The following is a 19948-nucleotide window of genomic DNA, read 5'->3' on the forward strand; positions in this document are numbered from 1 at the left end:
TTCTAGTATTTCGCTCCATTAACACTTAGAAGTGAAGTATAGAAGGTAAGGACTTATGATTATACCCTATTTATAAAATTTGAGGAAAAGAACTGTTAAAAAAATAAAGCCAAAAAGAAATATAATACTATACAAACATCACAGAGGACTAATATAAAAATGTTAACCAACCAAGTATTTTATCACTTTTGATATCAAAACCAGAGGAACATATAGACGGGTTATTCACTTAACAAACACATTGAGTTTGCCTACTGCAAAACAGAGCACTAGACTTTGTGAACACAAAGATGAATAAGACACCATCCCTGTCCTCAGGAGACTAGTATGACCAGGCGGTAAGGCGGCATGGTATAAAGAGTGCGCAGACAGCCTGTCTGGGTTTGAATCCAGGCTCTGCCACATATTAGCTGTCTGACCTCTTTAAGCCTCTTTCTCATAGAGTTGTGAAGATCAAATGACACATGCGATGTGCTTACAAGAGAAGGCAGTTGTTACTTATCAAAAGTGTAGACTACCGGAACTAAGAAGCAACACAACGTCACTAGAAGCTGGAGGAAAGTGACCTGAAGACAAAAAAACGTGCTGAAGTACTACATATATCAGAGACCGTGGAACCTCAGAACTGGTAGAAAGAACCAGAGTGGCCAGTTTTGTACAAGATTAAGTTTACAAAGCACTTCCACATATAGACTGTTCTGTTTGTTTCTCATACTGTCCCATCTTCAGGATGAAGAGACTGAGTCTCAGGGAAGTATAGTGCTTTTAATATCTCATACTGTGTGGCCCTTAGACCTCCTGGCTGGAAATGTAGTGTTCTTTCTACTCTAGCATGAGAGCTTAGGGAACATCTAGCCCGACTGTCTCGCTTTAAGATATTTGCTTATTATGTGGATCAGATCAACCATACATTAAAACACAGCCCGTAAAATATAATCCCATACCATAAAGGTCTATTGAAACAGACATTTTAGAAAACAGGTATAAGTATATCCTCCTCAATCCCCATATGACTGCAGTTCTTTACAGGCACTTAACATTCTTGGACACTATAATCTTAAAGAGTTTCACAGGTGAAATATAAAATTATGTAGGTGTGGTTTTAGATCAGTTGTTGCCAACCCCTGACTGCTCATTAGAATCACCAGGAGGGTTTACAAATCCTAGTGCCCAGGAGGCACTCCAGACCACTTAGATTCACATCTTCGAAAGTGGGCCCCAGGCATCAGTCAGTTTACAAGTCCTCCCCTCCCCGACCAGGAATTCCAATGGGCAGCCTGTGTTGAGAACCACTGGTTTGGATCATTTTAATGATGACCCATCTCTAATAGGTTACTATGAAGAAATTCCAGGCATTTGAGAGACATCTAAATTTCAAGGTCAATGCCACAGAGGACGGCCACCTATTGTGTTCTATTACAATAAGTCCCTTTGGGCAGATGGCAGACACAAAGTTGGACAGGATGGGCTGTCAGGCTGACCTAGGGTAGCATTTCCTATAGCTTACTCTTAGGGATAAACTTCAGGGCAAGATTACTTAAGCATGCCTGTGTGCACACACACACACACACACACAACACACACACACAAGAATTAAAAAGAAGTGGAAATGGAAGATCTCAACACTACCCAGAAGGAAGGCAAGAATGGATGGATATTTGACTGTCTAGAGTTTTTTCCAGGTTCCTGGTTAATATGATTCTGGATCCTGACTGAAAGAGCTTAGATCCTCGTCTTCAGGGACCCTGATTTTAGTGCTGACCTGGAATTCTGTATACATGAGGTGGTATTTCCCACTCATCCCCTGTGAACAATGCTCTAATTATGTTGATGGCTGCCACACATTCCCTGGAAACAAGCATTTTGCATTTGGAAGACTGCTGGCTAGGATTAGAGGACAGTGGCTACCAATGGAAAAGACCCTTTGCTGTGTGCAAAAGCTACTGTTTCACACACAGAAAGCAACCCGGGTAGCTTGAGTCTTGGGTACCGTGCTCTAACCAAATGGGCTTCCTTGTCTAGGAAAGACACACTACATCAATGCTACAGGGAAACTACTCTGGCAAAATGCCTTATATTATTTATTTATTATTAATTATTATTAATCCCAACCAGGGATTGAACCCGGGCTCCGGCAGTGAAAGTGCCAAGTCCTAACCAGTGGACCACCAGGGGATTCCCATGATATTAGTCACTAATTTAAAACACAAACCTATATGTTAACATTTCACTAGCTTGAAAATCAAATACTCACGTCTGGGTCCCTTTGGTTATTCCCTAAACTGGAATGGGTGTGGTATCTGTAAGCGTGTGCACATGGAGTGCCCGTGCTCCCTGGAGTCTGTGGCCCTCGGCATGTCTATTTTTCTTTTTCCAACATTTCTATTTTTAAAAATCTTGGCACTCAGACTCTGTTGCCTATCATCTGGTCTCCCAGAGGAACCCCATGAAGTCACAATTTGCAAAGTCACAAGAGTAATGGGCCTAAGTCATCCTAGAGAAGTAGGATCACACACATACATACGTATACACACACAGTGTAGGAAGAATAAAATCCATCACAACTGGGGGGAGATGGCTGTCCCAAATGTAAATAATATATGAAAAAAGCTATTTTCCAGAATGTGTGTTCACCAAACATTTAGGTCCATATAAGAGATGTTCCAGAAGAAAAATGGGAAGGGCCAGAATTAATTGGCTGCTAATCTCTACTTTCTGTAGGATGTTTCCTCCAGCGGTGGATTAAATCAGTGTTTAATGCTACACAGGCCCAGCTGTGTCCATATTAGGAAATCCTGAGCTCACATCTCTCTCTCTTTCTCCCCATGAAAAGAGGAGGTATCCTCCCTCCCTTTGCTCTGCTTCCACCCCCTGCATGTGTAGGTGGGAGAGTAGGAGCCCGGGAATGTGAACTTGATCCACCATTGGTCAGCCAGGCAGTAAACTCTCATTGTTCTTTAGATACCAAACATAACTTCTTTCTAGTAGGGATAAACCCAGCCATTCTGCACACAACACAGCTTTTGTGCTCAGTAGTATGAGAGGGAAAAGAACCACAAAGAACATTAGAGCTTCATTAGACTCATAAACATCTCTTAATATGCAGAATTTAAGAATCCACCCAGCTAATTTATATTCATATTAATATTAGGTATGTTAGAATCTCAAACCTAACAATCTTCTGGTCACTTGATTGTTTTTATAATTATGGATTTCAATTTACAGTTTAAATACTGTGGTCTGTTTTAGCTTTGCCTTCTATTTGAGCACTTCCTATTTCACTACCTTGCTCTCAGGTTCAAGGGCACTGGAAATCATGCTAATGTACAACCAAATATGCTGTTGCTGTTTTCGGTGCTGGCTTGTGAATGTGGCTTAAGTACCTCTGTACAAAGCCATGTGTAATGGGAAATACACACCTGAGAACTTAGACCTAGGCACCCTCCATTCTTGCCATCTAGAAGGTATGTAACCCTGAGCATGTCACACAACCCTTAGGAAACCTGCCTCAGCTGTGCTGAGGATGAAATGAGATGGTGCATAAAGGGAGAGGCACCAAGTAGACCAGTAAATGCTAATTCCCTTCCTCTTTCCCCTCAGAAGCAAACGCCGGTCTCGTATTATGAACCTAAGTAACCTTTGAAAGGTCTCAAAATAATCGAGTTGTGACATCCTAATAAAAAGCCACCACACAGACACGATGCCACTGGACAGAGCCTGCAGAGATATGACACGTCTGAGGCGCTGCAAACCACTGCCTGTCCCTTCCCAAAGGACTGGTGGACAAAATGGAGCAAGTTCTCTTCCTCGTATGCCTGATTATAAAGGAGATCGTGCTGTTTCTGACCCCACCTCGCTCAAAACAATAAGCCCACTGTTGTTACAGAAAGACCGTAAAATGAAATTTGATATTTCTACATTCTTCTCTGAAGATACCAGCACGATCTGGTGCTAGATGCAAAAACATCTAAAATCCTAATAGTAGCTACATGCATTTAAAACCAATATAATAATTAAGAACTTGGGCTTTCTAGTTAGACAGATTTGCTTTTCCTCATCTATAAAATGGGTATAATAATGATGTCAGTCTTAGAGAGCTGTGACTAGAAAAAGTATATAGCAATTACATATAATGTACTGAGCACTGTACTCAATAAAATGCACCTACTCAGTAAAATGATAGCCCTTTTTTCATTCTGGATATTCTAATAGGCAAAATAGTATACCCCAGTGCACTGTGGGAAGGGGAGAAGGATTAACTAAAAAATACAATTCTATAGGGAGTTACACTACCTATATATTCTTGGATTTACCCATTTACAGTTTAATTCACTATAAGTATTTATGCCAAACCCAGGCAGACATCCCTCAATTACAAAATCAATGACAGTGATGAAGAAATACAATTTGAGAAGCAGAGAACCAGTGAGAACTCAGGAGAAGCCAACTTTGTAATAAATACAACCAAGAAGAGTCTTAAAGAGAATGTGTCTTTGGTTGGCCGCACAAAATATGAAGTTTCAGCACGCATAGCTGAGGGAAAAGGGAGAGAGCACAGAGGGAAAAGGAGGTGGAGTGCTTGGAGCAAAGGCCAAAGGAGCCACTGGACCTGGGGGGTGACTTCTCCCCAGGGCAACAGGCCACAGGGATGAAGGGGCTCTCTCCAGTCTAGTCGCATCGTCACTTGTGCCCCTAGAGTCTCAGTCCTCCACTCTGATGTATTGACTCTGGCCTAGCTCCCATGCATTTTCATGCCAATAAAGTTGCTGAAATTAAGAACCGAACTGTGACTCTTCGGGGCATAAATAATATCATATTGTAAAGTCTGGGCTGATAACAACCAGGATGCCCTTAACACTCTTAAGAAAAACCATCTGATCTATGATGCCCTCGATGTGGTTTGAAATTTCCCTCGGCCTACAAAGGAAAATATTTTTAGCGTGTAGCACAGTTTGTAACAGACATATAAATGCACTGAAAATATAATTTTAGGAAAGCATCTGGGTTTAATCATTTCTTGTTGTACCTCAACACCTAATAGGTTCTACTTTCTCAATATAAGGAGCACTGCAATATTCTGCTACAAACTATGCAGCAATCACTGTAGCAATTTCTCATAAATATTTCATTATTGGCTCTGTTTTTATTTTTAAGTGGCAAATACTCTGATTTAACTATAAAAGCAGCATAAAAATGAAGTGCTCCTTCTGGAGCATTTGCCCCCAATGTTTTCCCCTCCTTCAAAAAGCAACCTAGAATTCACTGGACGATGTTTCCCAAGGTCATTTGGACAACAGACATATACCAGTACTTACTTCTACGTCTCAAAATGTATCCTAGCAATAGTTGCCACGGTCCAAGGTAAAACTCACCTGCAGTTTTGATTGATACGCAGGAATTTTAAGACATTAACAACCCTACCAAAATTTTTTTCATCTCCTGAGGGTCAAACAGGTTAATATCTGTGAATAATTGATTTTAATTAGTAGCAAGTGCCTATCCTTCAATGATCAACCAGCATAAATGCTCTGGCAGATTGATTATTACTTAAGATTTCTCCCAATAACCTTTCATATAGCAATTTTCCAGTGGAAGAGAAAAGAAAGGCAGGAACAGGGTTTTTTTTTTTTTGATAGTGTACATTTGTAAAACACCACTCAGGACAAAACATATGAAAACTCTCCCGATATCACTCCTAACTAAGGGCAAGTTTTCAGTCTGAGGGCAATTCAACAGATTCCTGGAGAGGAAAGGAAGACACTCAGAGGAAAAGTAAATTCCAACTTCCTCCTTTCAGAGGTAACCGGGAGCTGAGGCCTCAGCGAGGTACTGGGCACAGCATACGGTGACATGAGGCTCAAAGTGGCTCTGACCTTCACCTAGGCCTGTTCCCCTCATTCCCCAAAGAAGCAGTGAGGACTCAGAGAAGACAAGTGGCTCGTCCACAGGCACACAGCTTAGTGGTGCAGGGCTCTCTCCAAAGCTGCATCTAATGTATCAGTTATCTCCTTCATCCAACATAGACTATTGCAGAACAAAACTTCACTACCACATGCTCTGTGAAAACAGCACATTGCATATAACACGCTTGACTCTGCTCCTCCATCCAGCCTCCACTCTTGTTCACTAACCTCAGAATAATGCAGCTTTGCATTTTATGCATCAGACTGTCTGAATCCCACTCAGAGTGTGATGGTAGCAATTATAACTAGACAGGATCAGAAGCAGAAAATACTGAGCTTGTAAAGGCTCAAAGCGGAGGATTGACCTGGAAGGATGGGGTCTTCTGCTGAATGAGCTGAACACGCTCGTTACCAAGCGCCAATAAATCCTGGAGAACTGCCATTCAGAGATATGTGTGACACGAACGCTGCCCTGTTTTAAACACACATTTGGATTTGGACAGTTTGACAATCATTGACTGTTACCCTGACCTGTGATACACTTGCTGGTTGGCTGCCACTGGGCTGTGACACTGACACTCTCCTCCTCTGGGTCAGCAGAGGGGACAAACGAGGGCAAAAGCCAGGGACTCTAGTTGGCATTTGCTTTTGAAAGCAAATAAGCAGATACGGGAACCATCCCTTAAATGCTTTAGAAGGTACATAAAGACACTTTTTTGTTCAACCAATTGCTTTTTCTCACTTGTTGTTTTGGCCACCTGGTATTTATTATTTAATTTGGTTTCCAACTCAAGAGAGGAATAGTTGTATCTATCTTTCCAAAGACAATAGACCTAATCTCTACACACACTTGCATTCATTCACTCCAAAAAAGATACCAGCTCTTCAGTAGAATAATGCCCCGTACTTTCTTTTTTTTTTTTTTTTTTTTTTTGCGGTATGTGGGCCTCTCACTGTTGTGGCCTCTCTCCCGTTGCGGAGCACAGGCTCCGGACGCGCAGGCTCAGCGGCCATGGCTCAGGGGCCTAGCCACTCCGCGGCATGTGGGATCCTCCTGGACTGGGGCACAAACCCGCGTCCCCTCCATCGGCAGGCAGACTCTCAACCGCCGCGCCACCAGGGAAGACCCGAATGCCCCATACTTTCTATGCAAAATATTTTGTCAGACATACAGGGCTACCATTTAGATATATATAAATGGAAGAGGGTCGTGTATACCTGTGACACATATGAAAAGCACATTTTTTTTTTTGGCCCTGTAAAGAACAGAAATGAACATATTCAGGAAGAATAGCAGTCATTAATTAAATTCAAAATCACCCCTGCTCAGGCTTTCTGCTGTATTCATTTATTATCTCTTTATATGTCTTGTAAAAACTAAGTCAAGAATGGGACCAAGCTAATTTGGATTAAAAGCAACTCTGCTAAAAATATAAAATGTCTTAGGTAGACTGAGGACTCAGGGTCCTAGAGCGAAGCCCTGGCTCTGCCATTAACTAGGGCTATGAGCTTGGGCGCAGCTACCCCACGGATGAACAGATGAGCTCTTCTCCAAGACTTGCTCCTACCAAGGATTCTAAAGCAGACTGAAAGTCCTGCAACACCAGAAAAGCCTAAAATTTAACCATGAAGCGATAGAGGCCACACCCAAGAGATATGTACCACGCAGATATTAAATGCACACCTATTTTATACGACGTGATGGCTCTCCACAAAAGAGGAGAAAAAAGCCCCATGCTCTAAAAGCAGCCAAGTGTTCCTAATAGCTTTTGTTGTCAGCAGGTGCTCTGGCAGCAGAGATGGGCAGAAATCCCGTGAGCACTGTGAACGGCCACAGTAGGAGCTGATGCCCCCAGGCCTGGGATGCAGATCTGAACACCAGCATGAACAATGATGCTGTTTGATGTCAAAGAGTCAAGGAGGCCTGCGTGTGTGTGCACCCATGTACACAACTCACTGCACTGCTAGGTCTCAGGGCTTTCCCCCAGGTGTGGGAAGAGCACGACGCAAATATAGCATAACGTGCCTTTGATGAAGAGTCTACCAGAGTGTGTCTTCAGCCTAATAGAAGAGAGAATGGGGGCAGTTCTTAAAAGGCAGAACTGAATGTCTTTTCTATTGACAAAAGGTTTGTAATCCGAAGTTGATATCCTTGTCATAGTTCTTTGAGTTTACCTTGTTCCTTCTTTCTAAAGATCTCTCTCTATGAAACAGATAAAGCAATGCTCAGGGAAATCCTGTTAAACAGAATCACTCTTTACAAGAGCTACAGTGTCCTTATTTAAGTGAATCTTTCTGTGGGTGCACAATATGTATGAACCTGAAGAACAGGTAATGCCTGTGTGTTCAAACATGACCCACCAGTCACTGCACCTTGAGGACAATCACATGGGCTCCCTTGCACAATAAGCTGGCCAACTTGTGACCAAGAGGGGGCAGGTAGGATGGGGGTGGTACAGCCGAGTCTCCAGCCTCCAAGCATGTTGTCTTCTAATGGACTTGGCCTCCTGGCTGAACTTGGCAAATACAGAAGTCAACCTCTACAGTTCCCCATAGGTCTCAAACTCAGAGCAGAGGCCCCCTGAGCACACCTTGAACAATGGTTGGTTCGCAGATGCTCCCACAAACCATGGGCTCCTGGGCAGGGGCTGTGCCCTTTCAGCTTTGTTATGTCCACGGCCCAGCGCAAGGCTAGGCATATTGGTTGAATGAATAAACTAAACCACAAAGCCAAATATTTGGATTGCTCAGGAAGAACATAAACGTGAAGGCCTCTAAGAGTTTAGATTGTACTCGGCAAAGAAGGAGAACCCTTTTCACAGAATATATTTCAGAAGATGACATAATTATGGATTCTATCAGTCGGTCCCAGCCCTCCTTATGGCGATCCTCATTCAGAGGGTGTGGCCTGAGTCTGGGACCTGTAGCTTTTTTTGTTTTTTTTTGCGGTACGCGGGCCTCTCACTGTTGTGGCCTCTCCCGTTGCAGAGCACAGGCTCCGGACGCGCAGGCTCAGCGGCCATGGCTCACGGGCCTAGCCCGCTCCGCGGCATGTGGGATCTTCCCGGACCGGGGCACGAACCCATGTCCCCTGCATCGGCAGGCGGACTCTCAACCACTGCGCCCCCAGGGAAGCCCCTAATGATGCTTTTTTAAAGTATCCATGTAAATGAATAGCTTCTAGACATAAAATTTCAAAAGTTGAAAACCAAGGAGCAAAAGTCTCTCTAACTGTGCCTCTCACTCCACGAGACTCCCTAGTACCTGCGTGGAGGGGAAAGACTTGGCCCTTCATCCAGGGAGTATTCTTTCCAGCAAGGCTGCTGGCCCACCCGTCCAGGTATCTAACTGCCACTCAAGCACCAGCACTCTTTCTGCGAGCCTTCGGTGCATTTTGTGAGAACTCTCCATCATCACATTCAGCCCTGTGCAGTCTGGCTGTGTCCTGCCTCACTAATCAATCCGCTTCGCAGATCCTGCTCTCCATGCAAAGTGGGCAGCAATAAACTACTTCCTAAGAAGGAAAATGGAGAGGGAGAGATAGATCACTGTCCCAAATGATAGTCAAAATGCCTTCACCTGATGCATTTCATCACCATGAGTTGCATTCACCTGTCTATTTTGGGGGTGGAATCGCCTTGGTTAGAGTGTGGCGGGGGCCGGGGCTGGGGCAAGTGAGCTAAGAGTGACAGTAAGGCTCACTTAGGAGGGTGGGTCCTTTCCTCCGCTCCTCCCCCCGGGGAAGTTGCCTCCATTCCCCTTGTCCTGAGGCGCTACCCACAGAGCCTCAATCATGCTATGACAAGCTAGTTAATCACCTCCCCTCACCCCCATCACTGAGATCTGACTCTGCCCCATGCTGCTCAAACATGCACACTTAGTTTCCACCACTAGACGCTGAACATGTCACTCCCCCTGCCTGAAATGACCTTCTCCCCTACCTGTCCTTCGAGACTGAACTTTAAATGGCACCTCAATCCTTTCTGCCTCCACAAATGCAAAATGACCTCTTTCTTCCCAACTCTAAAAGTGAGTTACTTTTACACCACTCACGGCTCTCTGCCTTAGGTCGGTTATTTGTGTGTCTATTTTTCCCACTGGATTATTAAGCATCCTGAGGGTGAAGCCTGTGTTTCTCTCATCTTTGAGTCATGCACAATCCCTGGTAAAGGATAGATATACGGGCAACATCCACAGAAAGAAGGGAAGGGGCAGGGAAGGAAGGCACCTGGCTGGGAGGTATGATTTCAGATCCTGGAAGAAGCATCCCCTAGCAAATCTCATCCATCTGGTCTGGGATGCTTGACAGTTTTGTCAAAGCCTAAGATCTGACACAGTTACAAAGGAAATCTTCAAGGGAGAGGAAACACTTTTAATCCTTACTACTCACTTGGTGTCTAGTCGTAGATTACTGTGAATGAGATTCAAATTCTTTCTGGAAATCAGGTTTTGAAAGGGAGAGAAAAGAAGGAAAGATACAGTGCTTTCATTTGGGGCACCAAAGGAAAATGTCTCCTGTTTCATGTGGTGCCTTACACTGTGAAGAGGTCAATACATTTGGACAGTGTCAAATCGGATGCCCCCCAATAATACACAACGCCTGGCACAGACCTTCAATTACCTACTTCTCCCTGGAAGAATGGACTCTTCCTTCCCACATTTGTCTCTCATTTCATCAGAGACTTTAAATTTTTGTGGACAGGATGCTAATGTCATTTGGGACCAAAAAAGTTATATCCAAAGCATATTCATTTATAAGGGAATAAAATACAGTACGGTTGACTTGAGTGATTTTTATAGGTCACTTTGAAAGGATTCACAAGAAATGTGGAACTAATCAGAGAAATATTGGGAATCAGCATTATTGTGGGCTAAACTTGTACCCTCCAAATTGACATGTTGAAGTCCTAGCCCCCAGTTCCACAGAATGTGACTGTGTTGGAGACAGGGCCCATAAAGAGGTGATTTAAGGAAAATGAGATCACATGGGTGGGGCCTCATCCAATCGGACCGGCGTCCATATAAGAATAGGAGATTAAGACAGAGCTCTCTACACACACAGAGGAAAGACCATGTGAGGACACAGCAAGAAGGTGGCCATCGGCAAGCCAAGGAGAAAGGTCTTGGGAGAAACCAAACCTGCCCGCACCTTGATCTTGGACTTCCATCCTCCAAAACTGTGAGACAATAAATGTCTGTTGTTTAAGCCACCTAGTTTGGTATTTTGTTATGGCAGCCTGAGCTAACTAATATGCGCACAAAGCCACAGATGCCAGAAATAAAGAAAATTAGGCTAAAAATGAAAGTATTTCAATAAAATCTCTCCTCGTCTCTTGTGACTGCCAAGCAGTATATCACTCTGTGGAGCTTGTGGGAAGAGGGGCCATCGCTTTGATGAACGGTAAGTGACAGTGGTGACTCATCGACAATGCAGGCCCTGCCCCAAGTGAGGACAGAGAACGTATCTCCAAGGATCCCTGACAAGATGTTTAGTCACTTAGAAATTGTTAATCTAACCACTGAACAAGAATGACAGCAAAATTACTAGGAGCCCAAAACCCACACCACATTATGGCCACGGCTATTGTTGATATAAAAGAACCAAGGATCTCATAACACATATAATTTGAAAAATATGATTTCTCTGGAATTTGCAAAATAACCAGTCTCAGTTTTCTTGAATGACCATTAAATGTAGAATTTTTATAGACACCACTAAGATTAAGCATCCTAATGGGCCTTTAAATTATGTTGATAATAGTACCTAATCTGTGCTAAAAGAAGCCTACAAGTTATTCCTCTAACAAACCACCTGGCTTGCTCTGTGCTAAAAGCACATCGTGGCCCCAGTGACATGGAGTCTCTTTTGCATCATGTCTTATCAAGTTTCCTCAATTTTGTGACTGCAGCATTTTTCCCTACAAGACTTCAGTTTTCCATCATTTGCTTGTGTGGCCTTTGGCAACTTGCAGGTGTTTGTTTAGAAAGGAGAGGCATTTTCCAAGATGACACAATAGCCTGATGTTCTAAATCCTGGGAGCTTGACTCCTGCCTATTTCTAGGATACTTTATGTGATTGGCCATTACCCACCCTCTCTATCCCCGTTGCTGCCACCGCTGCCCGTGACTTTGCCATTGAAGGCTGCTGAGCGCTTTCCCCAAAGAGTAGCCCAAGCCATAGAAGGGCTGTGAGGTTCACCAGCGTTACTGTGTTACTTGTTGGCACCTTGGGAAATGGGTCGCCTGGGAGTTGAAATTAAGAACTGAAGAGAGGCTGGTAATTCGTTCATACCCTTATGAACGCCTGCTGTGAAAGCAGCATCCGACCCCTTACCCGTGCATTATGATCATCCATGCCATCAGAGCAGATTGAAGGGCGTCTATGGATTGGCCAGCTCCATCTTTATCCATACGTTTGACAAAAATACAAATGATTTCAATTATATCTATTCAGTGAGGGATTTTAAGGCATTATGCACTCAGATTTTAACTCAACTAATAGCTTTAGAGCATCACTATTCAATATGAATATATGCAAGCCACATTTGTCATTTAAAATGTTCTAATTGCCACATATAAAATGTAAGCTGTAACAGCTAAAATTCATTTTAATAATATATTTTCTTGGGTATGTATACATTGGGTTATAATGTATCTGAAATATAATCATTTCAACATGTAGCCAATATTTTTAAAACTTTAATGATATATTTTACCTTCACTTTTTTGTATAAGTCGTCTAAATCTGATGTGTTTTCATAGTCTGTCTCAATTGGATGCTAAATTTGATTCAGAAATGCTTGGTCTGAATTTAGATTTCATAGAATTGACAGTTGAAAAAGTGGATTCATTCACACACCCGTGTTGTTCCAAACCATGACTGTATTATTAGATTTTCAATTTAAATTTAGATTATATTAAAATTAAACTTCAGCTCATAACTATTTGGAGACTGATAATTATGATTGGGCATATGCCTAGCAGTGGTGGAAAATAAAGTTTAAAAAGGTAGCTGGGGGCAGTTCTGCTGACAGCCTCAAACAGCAAGCCAAAGAGATTGTTCTAAATGGGGAAAAAAGTTTCTGGTGAGGAGGGATGTAAGCTGTGTTTGGGGAAAGATTCACTTAGCATTGATGTAGATGATGGATGGGAAGGGTGACAGCTTGGTGGCTAAAAGAGCAACTAGCTACTGCACTAGTCCAAGCAAAATATAATGAAAAAGTGGGGGAGGTGCTAGGAAAGGAAAGAAAATTATAGATTTACATAAGGATATCAGGTAAAGTGGGCAGGAAATCAAAGAAAGGGAGGAGTCAGAGAGTTCTGTAACAACTAAAATAAAGAAGTAAAGAGGAAGGGCTGGAGGGAGAAAAGTTATTTCTAACGTATTTGCATAGAAATGTTTAAAAAAAAGATAGGAATATATGTACTTATGGGCCGGTGGTGGAAGGAGATCTTTGGGCAAACATGAAAAGAAATAAAAATCTATTTATAGAACTGTCAAATTAGCAGAATGGGCAACTTTCTTAGAAATAACGTATACTATTCCAACAGTTGGGAGGGTCTGAGTAAATTAAATTATGGTACCACTTATTAGAAAGCTATGCAGCTGTTAAAAATCATTGCTCTTGAATTATATCAAGGGATATGGGGAATTGCTTAAGATATATTTTTAAATGAAAACCTTAAGTTTGGATAATAAGATTCCATTTTTTTTAAAGGATATACATTTACATAATGTATAGCACAGAAAATGTGTGGAAGGACACATACCAGACATAGATTATCTCTGCAGAGTAAGACTGAAAGGGGCAAGAGCTTTTATGTTTTATACTTTGGTAGTGCTTGAACTTGCTACAGAGAACATATCATTTTTATTTTTGAAAAGGGAGACCAGAAAAATGACTGAAAGGATTTCTATCAAAAAATTATCTCAGGGTCATTTTTATTTTCTTATTACAAACTGTTTATATTTCAATATGTAATACTTCTATAGTCAGAAAAAAGTCATAAAAGAAATAATCTATAATACCAACGACACAATCAATTTTAAGTCTGTTTGCAAAGTCAAAGTTTATAGAGTTGGGTGTTTCTTTAAAGAGGTTTGGATCCAATTTCTTTTACTTCTTTGGGGCTCACGCTTACTTTTATAGCTGCTGAAGCTATTTCCACATTAAAAAAAAATGATTTCCATTCATGTGGGCAAAAAGGAAAATGGAGGCCAACCCCAAGGCAAGCCTTCCTGAGAGAAAACAAAAAGCCTCTGTAACCTGTAGAATGAAAACTTCACCAGTAGAACGTGACTCTTTTGTCGTGAATGACTTCAGTTGCTGGTGAACAGAAATTTTCAATGAGAACAAAGAGCATCAGAACGATTTCAGTGCTCTGGTTGTCATTCCAGGCCAAACACACCAGTAACTTTATATTATAATGATGGGGACAAAGAACAAGGTGTTCCATTCACTGTGAGGCTCCTGCAACAAGAGGGCGCAGAGTCTTTCACTGAAGTGGAAACGAGAAGGAACTCTCAAGGAAAGCGAAAAGGGCTGCGAGCAGGTAAATCACCATCAACAGCATAAATAATGGCAGAAAATGGGTGAAGAGATGAAAAGATGCCGTCTGATCATTCACCAATGGAAAGATGTGCACTAAATCAGGGTCTTTTCTGTCTGACGCTGTTGTTTTTACCGAACAGTTAAGCACCCAAGGAAATACCAGTTGGGTCTTAAATACAATTTATAGCCGGGTTGGCCTCATTGCACCTGGCTGTGTTTTGACAGCAGGTTTCGTCAGTTTATAGCGGAGATGCTTGTCTATGCTATAAGCTGTCACTAATGCAACTAGACCTTTGGAAAAAAAGTACCGCTCAGAGGCAAATCTCTCCCTTCCACGCACCCCTCCCCCTTTTAATGAAAAGCAAAAGCCTCCTGCTGGTGGCAAAGCCTCTTCTTCTTCAGGGGAAATTAGAGCCTCCTGGGAGCAAGCGGGTCAGCCCCAGTGCTGCAGCCCGAGTGGGGTGCGCCTGCTTCTGGGCACTCGATTAAGGACTCTTTCTTTTCTCTTCCCTCGGGGCTAACTGTTGAACACAGTGGCCTTGTTGTTCTGGGCCAGGAAATGTGGGATTCTGCTCTTTGAGCTCCCAACTCTTCCCAGCTTCCAGGCCCTGCTAAGAATGTCTGGGAGCCTTGCAACAGCCTGGCCTAGGAACACAAGGCAGACGGCTTCGCGGGATACCCAGCCCTCACCTCAGCCCCTTCGGAGACCAGAAGAGCAAGGCTTGGCTATTTAGGTTCAGACAAACCTTAACTTCGTTTCCCGGGATTTTTGTACTCAGCTAGTGGCCTGGTTTGGAAGCCACTGATGTAGAAATCACAGGAGCTCATTATAATATACACGAGTTGAAAGCACTTCCTCCCAGGACCAGGTGCTGCCTTATTCCACCCATTTTGTTTTGCGTGTTTATTCTTCTTCACTGCCAGAAGGACTGGGCCAAACAAATAAGTTTTAACAGGTGACATGCATTCCTGAACCGAAGGCAATGCGTCCTTTTTAGGAATGAGCTCATGGTGGCTGGTGGCCGACATTTCCCCCCGTGTGGTAGAACAGGACAAAGATGTGAGTAGAGGGATGAAAAGGTAATGGAGAACAGCCCCTTCTGTTCCTTAATTTCATGGTTCACAGACCTTCATTGACATTCAGACACTCCCAAGGGGAAGCTCATATAACCGGTCATGAAACCAGAAACGAGCAGGCTAACAGCGTTGCTTGCCTGGGCCCCGGGGCAGAGTTTCTCACCACCTTGGGGGTCCACTCCCAGACGCTAGGGCCCACTATGATGGGTCTGCAGCTGCTCCGGGGGCCAGCCCAGGCTGGGAGAGTTGCAGGCCTACAGGGTCCTTTGACCAGCCGCATCCAGGATGCCACCCTCGGACTTCTCAGGGCCCAGGCTCCAGCTAGGGTCGGCCCTCAGGGCTGCCCTTCAGGCTCCGCGAAGCACAAGACCCGGGGAGCGCGGAAGGGAGAGAAGGCTCCAGGCCGGGTGATCCCCTCGCAGCGAGGGATGCCTGGGAACCGTCTCTCCCTCAGAGTTGCCCATGGGCTGAAAGGGAGGGAGAGAAGGAAAGCTGAAGGAGGGATGGGTCCCGGTCCCTAAGACAGAGAAATGAATCTAAACTGCTCCCTCAGATGAGAAGAGCAGCCGGAGGTAGAGATGCACAGCCAGGGGAGGAAGTCGAGGGCAGCCGCACAGGGGTGATGACGGAGAAACTACGGGTACGCCCGGTCCGAGGGACGCGGCAGGCAAGCAAGCTCACGCGTACGTGGCCGCATCCAAACAGCAGAGCTCGAGGCCCGATGGCAGCATTGACCTGCTGCCGGGTGACGCCGCCCAAAGTATACGCCACGCTTTGCAAGACCTCATTTAACACTCAGTTCAGGGTCAACCAGAACGTCCACCTACAGCACCACGGTCACTAGAGGCAGAGGCCTGAGGCACACATCACCGTGCAGGCCTAAGAGGGTGGGAGACCATCATTTTCCTGAGTCAGGGATATTCCAACTCAGCAAGAGGGTTACTTTTGTAAGTATATACAAATAAATCACTGTCATGATGGATACACTAAGTATGAAAAGCTAAGTACACAAGCCTTACTGTCCCCCACAGACTCTCGGGAAGCAGTTATCTTAAGCACACCTGTGGTATTCCGGAACTCTCCAGCCAGTCTTGGAAGATGTTTTCAACAGACAACTCAAGCCTTTAAAAATAAAACAACGACAACAAAAAGTAAAGGACTGAAAAAGTTACAGAGCACTTATTACACAGAATGGTTCTAACTATTCGGGCACATCACCGCATCAATCTTCCAGAGAAATCGGGAGAAAGTGCAATGCTGTCGCAGGTTAAAGTGAGGAGGGGGACCCGGTCACGTTCAGTACAGCTCCTCTCCAGTCAAAGAGAGTGCACACAATGAAGTCTAAGAATCAAAGGCACACCACAATAGGTGCTTTTAATGTCTTGAGAGGAACTTCTTGGTTGGGAGTGCCATTCAGGGAGGATAGGGCATGTTCATGGGACACAGCAGGCGTGACTGCTTCCTGGAAAGAGGTGGAGTAAAGTGAAATCTGAACACTATAGCACTTAGCGCACCAAAATGAAATTCCAACTTTATGGTGACCATGGGCTACAGCAAGCAAAAATGATACAAATCATTATTGGAGCCCTGAGAGGCTCACAGCCATGGAGCACACATGGCTTCTGCTGCTTGTTTTCAAGCAGGCCTTCATTCTGCTTTTTCTGAAATATTATGATTGCTTGTTACGTCTGATCCAAAGGAAGCTGAAATCTTTTGGTTTCATGCCCTGCTGATTTAAATACTCCTTAAATGTACTAAGTGTCCAATATTTTTAGGGTCAACAGACTGTCTTCCTGAAGTTTAAGCCATTCCTCCCTGGCTTCTAGATAATTCTTGCTCATGCCTGGTCTCTCTAACCACAGAGGCCTTCCTGGAGCCTCTCCCAGGCTGTGTGTGTCATACCCACCATGCTTCCTGTCTTCTGTGGCACAGCATCCATCAACAGTTTGTGACTGCAATTTATTTGGTTACTTGACTTTTAACTGTCTCCTCACTGGCTCAAAGCTCTCTGAGACCAGGGTCCAAGTCTGTTTTACTCACTTCCCTAAACCCAGCTCTTAAAACAGTTCTTGGCGTAAGAGAGGATCCCCATAGATATTTTTTATTTGCATGAATGAAAACACATTTCATTGTTGACTCAATAAAGATTATTCCTTTTTAAGTTAATAATCACCTTTCCCAGTAGGATATTCCCAAGTTGTTACGCTCTGTATTTTTTTTTAATTTTATATACTATATTACATATATGTAATATTCCCTCCTCCCTCCCTTTGGAATTGTAAAGAAGTTGTGCAAAGATACAATGCTGTCTGCATTAGTTAAGGTGCTGAAGGCCAAGTACTCCCCTCACACCTGTGCTGGTTGGGCTTTGGGCTGGACCACAGTGAGAAGGGAGGGAGGGAAGGAGGGGGGTGGGCTTGGGGAATACGGGGCTGACTGATACTGTCCCTTCCTTTGCTTCTCCACTGAGAAGCAAGTCACCTGTGTGCCTCTGTCTTCCCTGCCCAGGGCAAAAGCAAAGATTGCCGAAGGAGGCAACTGTTGCTATTTCAAAACAGAGAAAATACAAAGAGGGCAAGAAACCGGTTTGGATTCATTTTCAAGATGATACCCACCTGTGGGACGACCAGGCAGGGAAGAGGCCAGAAGTGAATAAGGGGAAAGTGACCACCTCCCTAGGCTGTCTGCCCAGTTCCCAGGTCAGTGGAATTACTGGCTGTGTCTCTATGAAAGGCCAGGTGCCACCATCCCTGGGCTTTTCCCCACTATTTCTTGTCATCTAACACCACCACTCTCAGTGCAGATGGCCAAGTCCCCTCTGTGGGCTGTGAGAGTGTGGAAGTGTGTGAGTGTGCTCACGTGCGTGCATGCATGCGTGCCCTCAGGTGTCTGTGTGTGAGTGTGTGTGCACATGCACGTGGGCCGGGGATGGGGGGCGACGAGAAGAGAGGCGGCATCTCTCAGAGCACCTTAAATCAAGATCATTATTCTTTCTTGGGCTTGATTTATTTGCTTGGCCATAGAAAGAGGCGCTGGAAATGCCCTCAACTGGCATGACTGATCTGCTAGGAGGAGGAAAGTGGGGCAGAAGGGCCACTTAGAGAAATGTCCAAGGAGACTTGAGGTTGTTTTATTTTCTAGTGACATTTGTGAGGCTGGAAGGTAAGACAAATCTTGTAATTTCCACTGAAGACAATGCTCAGTGGAAGGCCTGTTCTTGTTTGGAACGAATGCAAACCTTCTGCACCTTTGCCTGGCACCCGGGTGGGAAGAGTTGCTGCCCCGGGGCTTGAGCGGCTGTGGAGGCCCTGCTGGCACTCTAAGTTGTTAGCCCTGATTCAGAAGCAAGGGTCCATTTTCTTCCCTGTCCTTCCTTCACTGGTGCTTCTATCTAAGCAGCTCATTCATCTACTTCCTTTCCAGCCAAAGAGAGACACTCCTGTGTCCAGGGCCCTGGGGCCAAAAGCCCCTGTCACCCATCCTTCAGGTGATACCCAAGTAGGCAGCAGCAAGTGTCCGACTCGGAACTGAGCTTCATTGTGCTGTGGATTCTAGGAAAACGGGCATTCTTAAACCTGCCACAACTTAAGACGGAGAATTTAAAAAGGATTTAGAAAAAAGCAGTAGTGATGATCAAAGGGCTAAGCACATTGGACCCACAGGGGAGGTCAAGGGAACTGGGATTAAATATCCTGAAGAAGAGAAGTCTGGGGAGTGACTTCAGAGCCATTTTCAAGCGATTTTTACAAAAGATGGTGAACAGCTGTTGTGCGTGTCCATGGAGGAGTGAGTAAGAGGACAGGGACATAAATTTCCTTCAGGGAATTTTAGCTTAAAGACACTTCTTTAGCGGTGGCATGGTGGGGGGATGGCATGGAGGAGGGCGGGGGCTGGGGAGTTGAGTCCCAGCATGTTACTAACTGAGGTTCAAGTCTTCACCGGAGAAGACTGAGAACAGGCAAAAGCTTCTCTCTGCGGCAAACATTCGGTGGATGCCTACCAGGCATGAGGTTCTGTACAAGACCAATATTATTATCCCCATCTTAGAGTTGAGCAAATAAAGGTCCAAGAGACTAAGGGCCTTATGCAGGGCCTCCTAGATGGTGCTTGAAGAGCTGGGATTCAAACTTGTGTTGCCTGGCTGCAAAGCCCTCGCTTTTCTTTCTGCGTTTAATTCAGGAAATTAATCCACAATACATTGGTTCATGATTTATCATGCAGACAAGCCTGCAGGAGGAGAAGGCCTGCGCTGGCTCTCACCAACGCTGACTTCTTGTTCACATCTCTCCTGCTGAAGGTAACCTGGCCGCTGCTGCGGTTGCCCTGCGTGTCTATCCCTCAATTACAGTTCCAAGGAGATAGGGAGAATCTTGGGAGGGGCAGAAGCATGAGGACAGGAGAGTTCATTGTTTAGCT

General features: G+C 44.3%; 1 protein-coding gene across 10 annotated transcripts in view; it reads right to left on the reverse strand.

Moving 5' to 3' along the window:
* AOPEP (aminopeptidase O (putative)) overlaps positions 1-19948 on the reverse strand; it is a 390564-nt gene that overhangs the window by 122278 nt on the left and 248338 nt on the right. For all 10 annotated transcript variants that reach the window (XR_016393524.1, XR_016393525.1, XM_089913028.1 and 7 more), the window contains exon 11: positions 16594-16654. Coding sequence is in view for 8 of the 10 variants with exons in the window: in XM_089913028.1 (XP_089769154.1) it covers positions 16594-16654 (61 nt within the window). In the remaining 2 variants the exon portion in view is untranslated. The remainder of the gene's footprint in view (positions 1-16593; positions 16655-19948) is intronic.

This window comes from Delphinapterus leucas, chromosome 6 (assembly GCF_059928025.1).
Source record: "Delphinapterus leucas isolate spDelLeu-1000000601 "Yukka" chromosome 6, BTC_Dleu_Yukka2, whole genome shotgun sequence".
Lineage (NCBI taxonomy): Eukaryota > Metazoa > Chordata > Mammalia > Artiodactyla > Monodontidae > Delphinapterus > Delphinapterus leucas.